The sequence below is a fragment of the Periplaneta americana genome, chromosome 5 (assembly GCF_040183065.1).
Source record: "Periplaneta americana isolate PAMFEO1 chromosome 5, P.americana_PAMFEO1_priV1, whole genome shotgun sequence".
Lineage (NCBI taxonomy): Eukaryota > Metazoa > Arthropoda > Insecta > Blattodea > Blattidae > Periplaneta > Periplaneta americana.
This window is the reverse complement of record NC_091121.1, coordinates 89,851,266-89,866,267: the sequence shown is the minus strand read 5'-3', so window position 1 is coordinate 89,866,267 and position 15,002 is coordinate 89,851,266. Positions and strand designations below refer to the sequence as shown.

Sequence of the window (15,002 nt, the reverse complement as noted above, 5' to 3'; positions counted from 1 at the left end):
TTAAGGTATAATAAATCATTGTACCAAATATCATATGCTTACCTTTAGTAATAAGCCTGTAATATAATTACAAACATCCACAAATGTGTACGCCTGAGAAGTCGACGCTAATTTGCTCTCTCCAAACATAAAAGCTCACTGAAGCAGCTACAATAGTCACACAAAGCGTAGCTGTATGTTTCTGGAATCCGGACAATATATGCAATCCCTAGGTGGAAATTTGAATCTCGTAACAGCATTGGTTAGTTCACGAAAGAGCAAAGAAAAAGTATCACGAAATAACCACTGCCACGAAATTACCAATGTTTACCCTACTATTAGACAAATTACAATGAAATGATATCATGAAACCTTAGTAAAAATCAAGGTATAGCTCTCTGGTTAGTTGAAGCCTCAAATATAAAATGAGGAATGTGACATGGCACCCTTTTCGTACAGACAACATGGTGGATAACACAAAGAAATCATAATTAAAGACGTTAATTCTCTATGGAATACAGGTAAATGAAGACATGTCCACTGAATTTGCATAGAACTTCCTGTAGCACTTAAGGTACACTGTGAATATTTTAGAGTGTTTGTGACTTCAATTTATTATCAATTTCAAATACTACATTTATGCGAGAATCAAAACTTTCTAAAAATTAACATTATGTCAAAATATTTTCACAGTTATTTTTATGGAGAAGAATTTAGACTTCTCAGCAGTGTCTTCGGGTGTCATACCTGTCATTTCGCAACTACGTATGTCTACGGATTCCATCATGAGTGTCATATCGATATCACTCAAGACAAATATTATTTTAGTACCAAGGTATAACAGAACGCACGCCCGAAATAGGCTACTCTCCCAGTCTTCAGCAAAACAATTTGGATGATGAAACCAAGAATTTCGAAACCTGTAATATTTTAAATCCCAACACAAGTTTGACAACCCACATTATCACTATTCATAATCCTCTAGAATAATTGTCAAACTGAACTCCTATTGAAAACTCGTGTTAATAAACTTATTTCGTGACTCTAGTGTGTTCTGACACAAAAATACCTTGGTAATAATTCCACAGAATGTTTGGCTATCGACCTATTTAATTCGTGAGGAGGAGTTTAGAAAGAAAAAATGCTTTTTGAATATTTTGACAGCTGAATTTCTTGTAACTTGCAAGCCATGCACCTGAGTGGAGTTCGTACCGCTACTTTCCACTGGTGTTATCTTCAGTGGATTTTGCACGCTTTTGGCTGTATCGCTTCCACTCGAGGACAATATACGACGTCACGCCGACAACCAAGAGTCCCAGCAGGATGTGCAACTTAATGCGAGTGCATAGCACGGCGCTGTAGCTAAACCCCACGATGAATCCGAGCGACAGCCACAGATCGTAATTGCTGAACGCTGCTTCTTCGTTTCCAGACGACAGGATGGAATACAGTGCTGAAAATATATCCCTGATTAATTAGGAACTCTCTGAAATACAAACGTACGGTATACAAAAGATTCAGACGAAACGGTGAGACATTGATCAACTTGTTAGATGTACACTGGTGTGCAAAGAAACCTGACCCCTAGGCCTACTGATCGATAGTGATCAATTATTTGTTCGTAAATGTGACTTCTTTCGTTATTACACAGTGTAGTATATATAGTCACGAAGCTCAATAAATAGTAAATATGCATCCGTAGATAGTAGCTAACCACTAGGATCGCTACTATCGCCTCTTTACAGACAATGCGAAATAGTATCTGCACAGTCTATTGTTCCTAATACCCTCATAAACTCAAGCTTCGTGACTGTATACATTAGACTGTGAGTTATTACTAGAGCTCGGATTTTATGTAATTACATATTCTGTTCCTATATAATTATGTAGCTATAAGAAAAACTACAATGTTGGCGAATCATATCAAAGTTTTAAGTTACATATTTTTAAATAATTTGGTGTATTATAAATATTTTGGCATATATTACATATTTTACATATTTTGAAGAGTATTGCATATTTTGAAAGAATAAATATTTTTTCCAGCAATTTTCCCTTGACTTAACTCATGAATTATACGTTTTAAAATTGTTTATAGAGCTTTCCCTTCTTCTCTAATGCCTAAAAATAATTTAATAATTGGAAATAGTAACGTATTATGTCAAAACAATGGCTATTCCTTTGCCACGCTAACATTTTGTGTATCCCTTAAGAAGTAACGGTAAAGTAGGAACAAATACCAATGCGAAGGATGGGTCATTGTACTGCTACTGCCGTGAAGGAAAGAGTGAAAATTACTCTGTGGATATGACCGTTTTCCACAAATACCCCCAATCAGTTGCTCTGAAAGAAAACAGTAGTTCCTTCGGTTTTCTTGAGAAGCTTATTTTGACATCAGGTGATACAACTAGCTAGTCTACTGCTATGATACCAGTCGCATCCAAGTTAAAGGAGTGGATTTCAATTGATGATGCCTTTACTAGTGCCGGCAAAGTCGTGCTGTGCAAAGTGTGTGACAAACGCATTTAAAAACTGAACTTCGTGTTACAAATATAAAACGTGCTCAGTCGAAAAAACCAAGTTCTTCTTACACAAGTGGTGCTGGAACCTTCTTCTTCCACCAGTGAATTTAATAAAGATTTGTGCATGACAATGTTTGCTGCAAACATACCGCGGCATGAACTTGGAGTGACAAAGAAGTTTCAAGCATTCCTACGCAAATACTGCAACTTCAATATTATGGACGAATCGACACTCCGGAAAAATTATTTGAACTCCTTGCCACACTGACACAATGGAAAAGATTAGAGCTTAACTTGGCGATTCCTACGTAAGGGTTGCCGTTGACGAGACATTCCACAGAAAATATTTAATTATTAAAATTAAATTAAATGAGCTTGAATCACATGTGCATCTGTAAATTTTATCAGTGTGCAAAAATACATCCAATAAAGCTTGGATTTTAAGTTACCTACATATATTTTATTTATTACATATTTTGCCATTTTTAGCTACATATTCCGCCATTTTCATATTACATAAAATCCGGACTTTCTTTGAACAGCTGACGAAGTTGACAGTCAGTGTTCCCAATAGTACAAAATATACCAACGGTATAGACTTCAAAATTTCATTCCCCTCTAATGATTTAATATGCATTAGGTTAGCCAGAAACCGCCAATACTGTCAATTATGAGACTAATTTATACCTAATCTACATAATCATTTTTCCTAACACTTTTTAACTCGTTTAAAAATTATCACCTATTGAGAACTAGCGGCACTATTTCAAAGTTTGTTAATTTGTTATAGCTTATATGAAAATATATTTATGTTAAATTTATTTATTAATAAATGGTTATTTAAAATTGAAGCTTATATATACATATAGGCCTATATATAAATAATTAATTGTACATAATTATTATAGATAGATAATTAAGCATTTATAGGTAAATAATAGTAACAGTATATCTTACAGATCTCTTGTTTTTATATTTATTAAAAGCAAACTAGGTTCTGACTTATCCCGTGGTTACAAAGTTGACTTACACGGTCAGAAAAATCTAGGTAAGATATATTTGAACGACAGTGTACAACTGCAATTGCATCGTAAGCTAAAATATCAAAATCATCGATTTAAAAGACAGATTTCAAGTCAAATTTCTCAATAAAGACTGGGTTGCAGTAAGCGTAATGTAAGGATTTTCGTCCCCTCTGTCATTGCACATCCAGCCTGAAATAATAATAATAATAATAATAATAATAATAATAATAATAATAATAATGCATTTTATTACACCAAACTTATTCAAGAAACAATAGTAATTCATGTTAGAAAGTAGGATTTTATTCACGATCGGAATACTTTTTGTCAGAGACGAAATCCGAGGGTGATAATTTCCACGAGTTCATGAAATATGTATACTCTCGTATGGCATATAATATTTTATTCAATACGACTTTAACAAGTTGTTGTAACAATTATTATAGTAATTTAATGTTAAAATGTAATATAACAGAATGGACATTCTAATAAAATAATGCTCATTCGGATATGAACTGCATACAGGACTATTGCTATGGTGTGTACGTATGAAATTCATCATAATTTAACATTCTACCTGCTCTGTAATAAAATTGGAACAGTCCTAACATTTTATTTTAGTACGTACCGGTATTAGGTTTTTATATTTTAATACGCTGTTAATACTCTTATACTGTATATCCTCTTAAACTCAGTTAATGCATATGATGCGTCATTATTGCAGACATAACTGCCGTTGCAGTATATTCTGGTGTTCGACAAATAAAAATTTACATAAAACAATCCTTAATACCGGCCGACTGTTCCACTTCAGAACCCCAAACTTCTAGTTTCACTTGCCTATGACTTTAATTATACGATTTTAACAATATGTATCAACATCTGTAGAGGCAATATTTGGAAAGAAGAATGTTGCAATAATGTTATGTAAAACAAACGAAAATAATATATTAAATCATTTTCGCGAACATGAATAACTGGTATAAATCCAATTTCAATTTACGCTTTGTCGTTGTAGCAATCTGAAACTATTATTAATACCGTACTTACCCGAATCTAATGCGCACTTTTTCAGCTGAATTTAGTCTCCAAGTTCGGGGTGCGCGTTAGAATCGATGGCGCACTAGATTCGTATCCAAACTTGAAAATTTTGTTTATCGTTCTGGTTAGGTTCTACGTGTGCTTCGGCTCTGTTCGGGTTACCTCGTTGCTCGTCGTTCCTCAACCTTCCGACTTCTTGCGCTTCCGTATTTTGTAGGCATTGTTGTTAATATCGATAAAGAACTTCAAGGTACTTGATCAGGAGATGGAAGAAAAAAATTAAGGAAGTCGTATGAAGCAAGTTTCAAACGAAAGGTTACACTTCATGCTGAAAACCAGGCAGGATGGAGTAGAATTCGGTGTAGCGGAGAGTAACTTTCGCTCATGGCGGCAACACAGTATGGCGATATTTGCTTCTAAAGCGACGAGGAATAAATTTACCGGGTCACGAAAAGGAAGACATCCTATATGAATTTCAACCAAGAAAGGAGGAAAAATGAGCCCCTTGTGACTAGTGACACAATTAAAAGTATCGGTAAAGCTAATAGGGTGGCTACAGCCCGTGGTATGTCAAGGCAAGTGTAGACAGGTAGATGGGTAAAGTAAAATTAAATTTCGCATTACATTCGATAGTAAACGTCTTTTTTATTTCAAGCTTCTAACAATTGAGATACGTATTAGATTCGATGGTGCATTTGATTCGAGTAAATATATTATTTTATTATTATTATTATTATTATTATTATTATTATTATTATTATTATTATTATTAGCCTATTATTATTATTATTATTATTATTATTATGATCATCATCATCATCATCATCATCGTCATCATCTTGAAGGATTTTGACCATGTTGGTCCGTTCCGATTCCATTCAAAAACTGCTATTTCCATCGTCGTCTAGAGCGACCAGTTTGTGTGCGTCCTTTAGGGCGATAGGTTTCTACAACTCTTGCATGCCGTGTAGAGTCCATTCTGGATAGGCGGACTTTCCAAAGCTGTCTATAACTTTTAATGATCTCATTTAATTCTTCAACGCCTAATTCTGCTCTTATTCCTTTATTAGGTTTTTGTCCAGTAATTTACAGTGACATCAAAAACTTTTTCCTTACAATTTTATTGTACCTTGTTTTTGACTATACCATGCAGGCACGTGCTTATAAACCGAGGTAACCGTCTCTCTGTGCTGTGCGCAGTCTGAAGGCACAACATTCAATTGCTCTGTGTCTGTTGCCGACGTAACATAGAGTGGTAAAGTGTGTTTAGAAGACATGGTTGCTTTTTCTGTGCAACAGAGAGCTTTTCTTATTGAAGCACATACTTCAAGGTTGGATTGGAAACTGGAAGTATAATATTGAAGACTGCGAAGAACAATTATTTTTTTTCTCGTTTTCCTGGTTAAGTTATCACTGAAAACTTCTGCACAAATCGTAATAATTTGGTTAGTAAATTTAGAGACACTGAATTTGCATTTTTAAATTAAAATTTAAATAAAAGAATCACATTCTAGCTCACGAAATTGCTTCTTAAACACCTATCAGGTTGCGCAACTACGGCTTAACCCATAACATACGTATAATAAATATTGTAACTCTGTATTTATTATTATTATTATTATTATTATTATTATTATTATTATTATTATTATTATTATTATTATATTATCATAATCATCATGATTGATATTATTGTTATTTTAACTATGTTTCTCTCCCTTGTATTAGTTTAATAAGTGCTTTATAGTGTTCTTTGACCTTTTTACCCTCTATAAGGATTTAATTTATTTTGTATTGCTTTTGTCAGTGTATGGTATATGGTAGGATGGAAGAGAAGACCTTATGGCCTTAGTCCTCTCAGATTAAATAAATAAATAAATAAATAAATAAATAAATAAATAAATAAATAAATAAATAAATAAATAAATAAATAAATAAATAAAGTATATAAATAAATAAAGTAAGTAAATAAATAAATGTATTAATATTATTATTATTATTATTATTATTATTATTATTATTACTGTTATTGCTCAATAAATGCCCATTTATCTATTTATTTATTTTTTTCATTTATTTATTTATTAAATAACCGGGATTCTATTGCTTGATAAGTAAATGAGAATCTTGGTGGATAAAGTGACAGTTCGGAAGGTTTTCCCTAAGTACATGGATTCCCCTGTCATTTGCATTCCTCCATCTCTCCATTATTTTAATATTATCACTTCATTATCCATGAATAACCTTCATTTTCATATAAAAACCGAATGCAATGAAATTCTTAGTGTAAATCTGTTGCTTTTGAGAGCAGACGTGAGATAATTGACTGATGAATTTCTTATCCGTTATAAGCAGCGCATTTGTGACAATGCTAAGTAGTAGGACAGCTGAGTGCGATCCTGGCCTGCTTTTGAGATTCACGCCGAGCGTCGCATGCAGCGGAGCGAAATGATCCGGCTTAGGTGACAAGAGTCGGAGATGTGAATTGGATTTAGGAGGTTCAAGAACGGATCCACTGACACACTTTCGTTTCAGCGGTGAGAAATCTCCAAGTGTCACATACTCTGAACTTAGATCTAAAGTGTATGAATAAAGATTGCGACATTTGTTTAACCTTACCATAAGCTTTGTACTACTGTATACTTAATGCAGAGTCTAGTCTCATATACCATTTTAAGTTAAAACTGTTTCTGCTGGGCCAGATGCTGTTACATTAGGAAAATTCCTTCTTGTATTTAGTTCTTATTATGTAACATAATTAAAGCATGTAAGCAGAAGTTCAACTACTATGAGAAATATGAAAAGAAAATATGTTGTTATATGTGTCATTTATTTATTTATTTATTTATTCATTTATTTATTTATTTGTTTATTTATTTACTTATTTATTTATTTATTTATTTACTTATTTTATTTATTTATTTTGCTAGTAACTGTAACATGAAATATAATATAAACAGAAAAACTTTAGCTCGCCCCTGAAAGAGTAGAACTCGTGCTCAGGGGCGGATTCCTGAATTGAAATTAAGAAGTATATAATACAATTTGTCTTATGTCTACTACGAAATAAGAATATATAAACTTAAATTTAAAATTTTTCAATTTGTACAAAATCCATACATATCTTTTTAAGTTTAATATTAGAACTATTAGAACTGACAAGATTAGGATATTCAAATATAAATTTGTTATATATTCTTGGGCCTAAATTACTACTATGATTAAATACTGTAGCAGTGTTGCATTTTGGTTCAAACAATCTTAAAGAATTCATACATTTCGTTTCATAACTATGAGAATACAATTCAAAATTATTTCGATTATTATGTATGAAATTTATTAAAACAATATAATAAATTTGTCTTATTTTAAGAACATTAAAGTCTAAAAACAATCATTTTGAGATGGAAAATCAATAGGTTTATGAAGACATATTTTAATTATTTTCTTCTGTAATAAATAAAGTGGATTAAAACTAGACTTAAATAAGCTACCCCATTTTATAATTCCACACATAATTACCGATTGAAATAAAGTTAAGTATATTGTGCGTAATAAACTTATTGACAAGTAATTCCTCAATAAAACAAAATAATATATTATTTTACCTAATTTATTACAAAGGTAATTAATATATTGGTTCCATTTTAAATAATTGTCGAAAATAATGCCTAAATACTTACTTCAGAGGACTCTATATATAATGACACATGTAACGACATAAATATTTGTCTCTAAAATGACTACTTGGTAGCAATGGCACTACCAAAAATCTTAATATCGAATGTCCTATAAGTTGCTTAGGAAAATATTTGGGGCTAAGTGGGATGAAGTTACAGGAGACTGGAGAAAGTTACACAACGCAGAACTGCACGCATTGTATTCTTCACCTAAAATAATTAGGAATATTACATCCAGACGTTTGGGATGGGCAGGGCATGTAGCACGTATGTGTGAATCCAGAAATGCATAAAGAGTATTGGTTGGGAGACATGACGGTAGAAAACCTCTGGGCAGACCGAGGAGTAGATGGGAGGATAATATTAAAATGGATTTGATGGAGTTGGAATATGATGGTAGGGACTGGATTAATCTTACTCAGTGTATGGACAGATGGTGGAGTTATGTGAGGGCGGCAATGAACCTCCGGGTTCCCTGAAACTTATTTGTAAGTATTTTTATTATTATTATTATTATTATTATTATTATTATTATTATTATTAACATCGCATTGAATGGAAGGTGAACCCTTGTCGTATAGCCACCACAGTGACCTATTACGCTTACATCCAGGCTGCCATTTTAATATTCGGTTGTAGGAGACTTTAGGATTTTTCACAGTTCCCGTGCGACTTAACTTTATTACTTTATATTTATGAAAATCGGAATTTAAGATGTGTAAAAAGTTAAAAATCATTAATTGATGAACTAGTGGACTTACTCGTGTTAAATATGACCCATAATCAACTACAGACAGGCACCAGCACACAAACTAGCCACACACATGGACAAAATCATCAGAAAGAACATAAAATTCAGAGAACAAACAACAATAAAGAACACTATAGACCTCGTCAACAAAACAAAACAAAACAACAACACATACCACACAGTGCAACACTAGCATCATTCGATATCACCAACTTATACACCAATATACCAATACAGGACACATTACAGATACTAAAACAAATGCTCACAGATAACAACACACCACAAGAGTACATCGAAGAAATCATCGAAATCACAGACATCATAACAAAGCAAAACTATTTCACACACAACAAATACTATACCCAAACAGAAGGATTGCCAATGGGATCACCCATATCCAGCATACTAGCAGTGATATTTTTACACAACATAGAACAAACATAAATACTCAACAATGAACACAACAAGTATGCAGACAACATAATATACTGGCACAGATATGTAGACGACATACTCATACTATACAAAGGAAACAAAAGACAAATACACAAACTACACCAGTACATAAACAAATTACACCCAATACTTCAATACACACTAGAACTTGAAAACAACAACTCCATAAATTTCCTAGACATCACCATAACAAAAATCGACAACAAACACACCTTCAAAATATACAGAAAACCAACCACCACCACCACACACATACACAACACATCTAACCACCCCATACAACACAAACATGCTGCATTCAGGACAATGGTACACAGATTACTCAACATACCCATGAGCCAACAACACTACAATGAAGAAGTGAACACAATCAAATTCATAGCACAAGATACAATCCAAACATAATAGACAACATCATAAGGAAGACAAAACAAAAACTTAACAAACAAATGAATACACAAAACACAAACACAAACACAAGAACACAAGAAATACATCACACTAACATATGAAAACAAAAGCACACATAAGATCGTATCTTCATTCAGAAAACAGAAATACAACATAACATACAGAACAGAAAACACACTACAAAGACATCTCAACACACAAAAAACACAAACAAATAAATACGACCACACAGGTGTATACAAACTCACATGTAATAGTTGCGACAAGTTCTACATAGGCCAGACAGGCAGATCATTCCAAACTCGCTACAAAGAACACATTAAAGCTATAACCAGAGGACACAATACATCTACATACGCCGATCACATAACCAATGCCAACCATACATACAATAACATAAATACGGACATGGAAATCCTACACACACAACCCAAGAACCAAAAACTCAACACACTAGAACAATACGAAATATACAGACACACTAAAACACACCCCGATCAAATCCTCAACACACAGATCAATTTCAGTACACACACACTATTAGACTACACAATCCAACACATTCCAACAATAAAACACACCCTCCTCACAGGCAGAGAAGTTCGAGATGACGCCGCGATCTAGTAGGCTCTGATGATGGTGCGTGATGCACTGAAACAGCTGTAAGCCGGAAAATATTACATATTTAACACTAGTAAGTCCACTAGTTCATCAATTAATTATATTCAAGTGTTAAAAGTGGTGTACGCAAGATTCAAAATGGAGTTAAAAATCATTATTCTTGAAAAATATAAATCTAACTAAATTATATATTTGTTGAATAACTATGGTTCTCCCAGAAATCTGTGAAGTAGAAAGTCGAAACAAGACATCTGCGCAAGTGGTATGTGGGAGGGCTAGGGCCAATGACTGTTCTGGGGGAGGTATTGTTTGAACCATGCGAGTAATCGCTTGTAGGAGGGGATAATTTCTATCTGAACTCTACCTTTCCTACCACGAGCATCTTACCCCTTAGCGGACTCAAGCTGATGCTGTCCGCAATACTCTCCGGCACAGATAGATTCCGCCCCCATATGCGCGAAGTTACTCCATATATTCCTAGGAAGGACCATAGAAGTGCTTTGAATTGAAACGGGACGAGTACAAGAATGTCTAATTACGGACTGTAGAGATGGCATACTTCTGGTAATGGCGTGTGGGAAGTGAGTAATTATAATTATCAACCATAGGCCTACACTACTGTTTCACTTCCAATTTATTTATTATGAGAACAGATTAATGCCAGTATACTTTCACGAATTAAAGAGAAGTAAACTATATTTATAAACAAAATATGAAATATTTTTATTTTGTTACTTTTGCATGATTTATAGGATCATCTTAATTATTCGTATAAGTTATACATATATTAAGGACTTTTACTCTATTATCGTGTAATTTTCAAAAGCATTCCGTAAACGACTTCTTTAAGCAATAAATTTCTTCCCAGAAGAATCTTTTCAATTGAACGTAAAATTAGATATACCTGATACAGTATGAACACAATTTCTCTGAAATAATCATTTTTTGTGAGATCCTCTCTGTACATTTTCATTTATTATTTTACATTATGTAGGCTACATCATACATGTAACAGATGAAAATTGTAAAATAATGAAGATTAGACTAATTAGTTAGTTTGACAATATCAAACGAGAGACCGAATAGTAAATAAAATAAAGAGAATGATACAATAAAAGTGAGTAGGGGTGATTGTGGGCTATATATGCATGAAAGCAGGTGGAAGCACAAAGTTCCTATGGAGACTGGTCTCAGGTTACAATGTTTTGTCGGCTTAATGATGGTGTATATGATAACATCATTCAGCGAAATTATGAGACAAAGAATGAAAGTGAAATACTTTACATAACATAAATTTTGTGGTGGTGTAATAAAAGTATATAGAGTGGAGATATGGTGAACTGATATGAATGAAGGGACGATAATACGGGCAGGGGAAATTAGGAGAATCAGTACTTAGTTATTAAATATCATGACTGTATTATCAGAAGGTCTATTGTAGTGAGATAATAGGGTAGTTAATAAATAATGATAGGCAGAAAAGAATTTAGCACGGTGTTAATGTGAGGTAGATAATATTAGGTTATGAATATAAATAAAATTACATAATAAAGTAAATACGTATAAGCTATGATGTGACAAGCATACAGAAATAGATGATTAAGATGTAGGTTCATTGACAATAAATATCATATATCATGTATCATAAGATAGTTATGACGAAACGCAGTATTGGTATTCGCACTACATTATGGTTGCGTAATTTACGTGCTTGGTTCAGCAAGTCCTCTACAGAAATCTTGTTTGTACCTAAAAGAATTATTACAGAAATTATAATCATCAAAGTTCGAAAGAATTAGGCATAATAATAATAATAATAATAATAATAATAATAATAATAATAATAATAATAATAATAATAATAATAATAATAATACTACGAAGAAGAATATTGTAAGGTAAAAATAGCGTTACAATATATTTCGAATAAATTGCCATTTTGTGTTATTTAAAATAAAGATCGATTAACATTTTAGTAAATTGTTTTTTTTTATGATGGAAGTTGTATCATCCATCTCACACGATCCTCAATATTCCGCATTGGGTCGGAGTGTGGTAGCTATGTTCCGATGGGAATCACAGGAAAAAATTGCTTTTACTGTAAGTGTTGCCAATCTGACAATTTAAAACTGATATTATGAACACCCATTCATAAAGGTTTTTCTTTTCAGTTTTACAACACTGATATTATTACTGAACTATAAAGTCTTCTTTTTGTACGGAAGATTTACAATTTCAGCCGGTGACGAAGTAGCTGTATTAGCCACATTCGTTCATAATAAACAATGAGAAATTGTTTTTAATTTCAGTCAGCAACTTATCGATTAATAAGAGAATAATTTATGTTTTTAAGGTTCACATCAAGAGATGTAAATAGAGTGTTTATCACTTTGAATGACTTTTAGCTTGAAATTTTTATGAAATGTTTCATTATATAGAAATGCTTTGGAAATAAATTTTATGTCATGTTGGTTTTAAACAATTTTATTAATAATGTGTGTATATTTATATATTTTTGTACTTCACCTATGTTCAATAGTATCGCCACCTGATGATGATTTTTTTAAAATCGAAAGTATTTGTGAATAAAATGATGTGAAACTTAAAAACAGAAATTATTGTCTGTATTAATCGATAAGTTGCTGACTGAAATTAAAAACAATTCCTTATTATATATTTTCAACTTATCTGAAATATAAACCTCAATATGACTTTTAAATTCACATTTGTTCAGTTTGTCAATGATTAGATGTTGGCAAACATGTTACGTTTGAATAATTATTTTAAAGAGAGTCCATTGATGTGAACAGATCGGTGTAACAGAGAGAGTGTCTTGTCAATGATTTTCGGTTTAATGTTTCACAATTATATTCGTATATATACGTCAAATTAAAAAAGGCGTATGTGATATGTATATTGTGGTTAAACGCTTCATTTTAATTGATAAACCATTACGCCTTTGCGAAGCAATATGAAAAATACTACAACAATATTGTTTGCATAATGGATACCTGTAATACCTTTCGCGCTAACATGTTCCGATTTTTGACCCCATTAGCTTGTCTGTAACTCCTGTTCACATATATAACAGATTGGTCATCCCCATGTTAAAAACAGTAACATGTAGAAGAGAACAACCATCAGGATCGCTACTGTCGATTAGTAACGAACGCTAGATGGAAGTACAGTTGCTCCATGCAATTCAAATGGGAGTTATAACATGACTTCTTCTACTGTCGCTAGATTGCAGCATAGAGAAACTGATAAAAATTTTTTCCTTCAAAGCCGATAAAATGGATCAATTTATTATACGTGATCTGGGCTTTCACATCGCTTCAATAGTATCTTTAAAGTATGAACTGAATTGGAGATCATTCTATGTTATTTGTCTAGGTCAAGACAAGAACTTGATCGTAATTTGTTCGCGCGCAGAGCCATATTGTTCCCTAAATTTCTCCTGTGCTACGAATTCTACCACCGATTATTTGTAGCATTTACTCTTGACAACCATAGCGTATGAATTCACCGTAACAAGATATATATTACTCAAAAGGCCGGTATTCTTCCCTCTTTATATGGTAGCTATTAGGTTAAGTCCACTTTCTGTATTTTTTCCTTCAAAATTTTGTAGAGTTCCTTCAGTGGAACAGCGAAACTGAGTGAGACAAGTGGTCAACAGGCTTGGAGCTTACATGTTCAGTTTTTCTCAGCCCGAACTCCCTTGCAAGGACGCGTTTTCGCGTACTTTTTAAAGTTTCTGCTCCCATTTTCCCTCCTCCCATTCATTCATTCCACGTTATTTGTGTACCATGATCACGACAAGGGCTATGATTGTCATTTGTTTGCGCTCAGAGTTACATTATTCCTTAAATTTCTCCTGTGTTACGAATGCTATTACGTCTTATTTGTAGTACTGACTTTGGCAACCCTGACGTATAACGTTACCATCACCAAATACTTATTACTTAAAAGGCCGGTACACAGACATTACTTACAAATTATTTGTACGACCCAAATGGCGTCGCAGAATCCCCAGAGTACGGCGAGCACGAAGAACACAGTCGGCTGGGAAGGATCCGGGGCCCACACTTGCAGGGTGATGATGACACACACGTGGACCACAAAGGCGAGCAGCATCGCTAGGAGGCGTCCCGTATGCTTCACTAGCCAGCCGATCAGCAAGGAGAAGGCGGCGTTGGACACCCCATGAGCGACCATCACGTACCCAATATCGCCAAGTCCCCACGCGCACGACACATACGCCTGGAAAGAAATACAGCACGAAGTTGAACTTGCAACGCTAGACTCATACTATAGCACTGACATTTCTGGAGTCAAATATAAGAATTTTTAATAATTTTAAGTGAAGGAGAATAACGTAAGCAAAATAGCTATTAGAAATGTTAAAAAATTCGCAAGTACGTCAAACTTTTAGGCTAAAACTCGAAGCGACAAGATATATTTACAGTAGATGAAGTTTTGTCAGAATCTGTTATACAGGATGGTTCACGAG

The 15,002-nt window shown here is 33.4% G+C and overlaps 1 protein-coding gene across 1 annotated transcript in view; it reads right to left on the bottom strand.

Moving 5' to 3' along the window:
• Positions 1 to 390: 390 nt before the first annotated feature.
• Positions 391 to 15,002, bottom strand: part of LOC138699963 (UNC93-like protein) — a 58,706-nt gene continuing 44,094 nt past the window's right edge. The window contains exons 6-7 of the mRNA XM_069826201.1: positions 14,485 to 14,752; positions 391 to 1,432 (exon numbers count right to left, since the gene is read on the bottom strand). Coding sequence (XP_069682302.1) covers positions 1,194 to 1,432; positions 14,485 to 14,752 — 507 coding nt within the window. The 3' untranslated portion in view covers positions 391 to 1,193. The remainder of the gene's footprint in view (positions 1,433 to 14,484; positions 14,753 to 15,002) is intronic.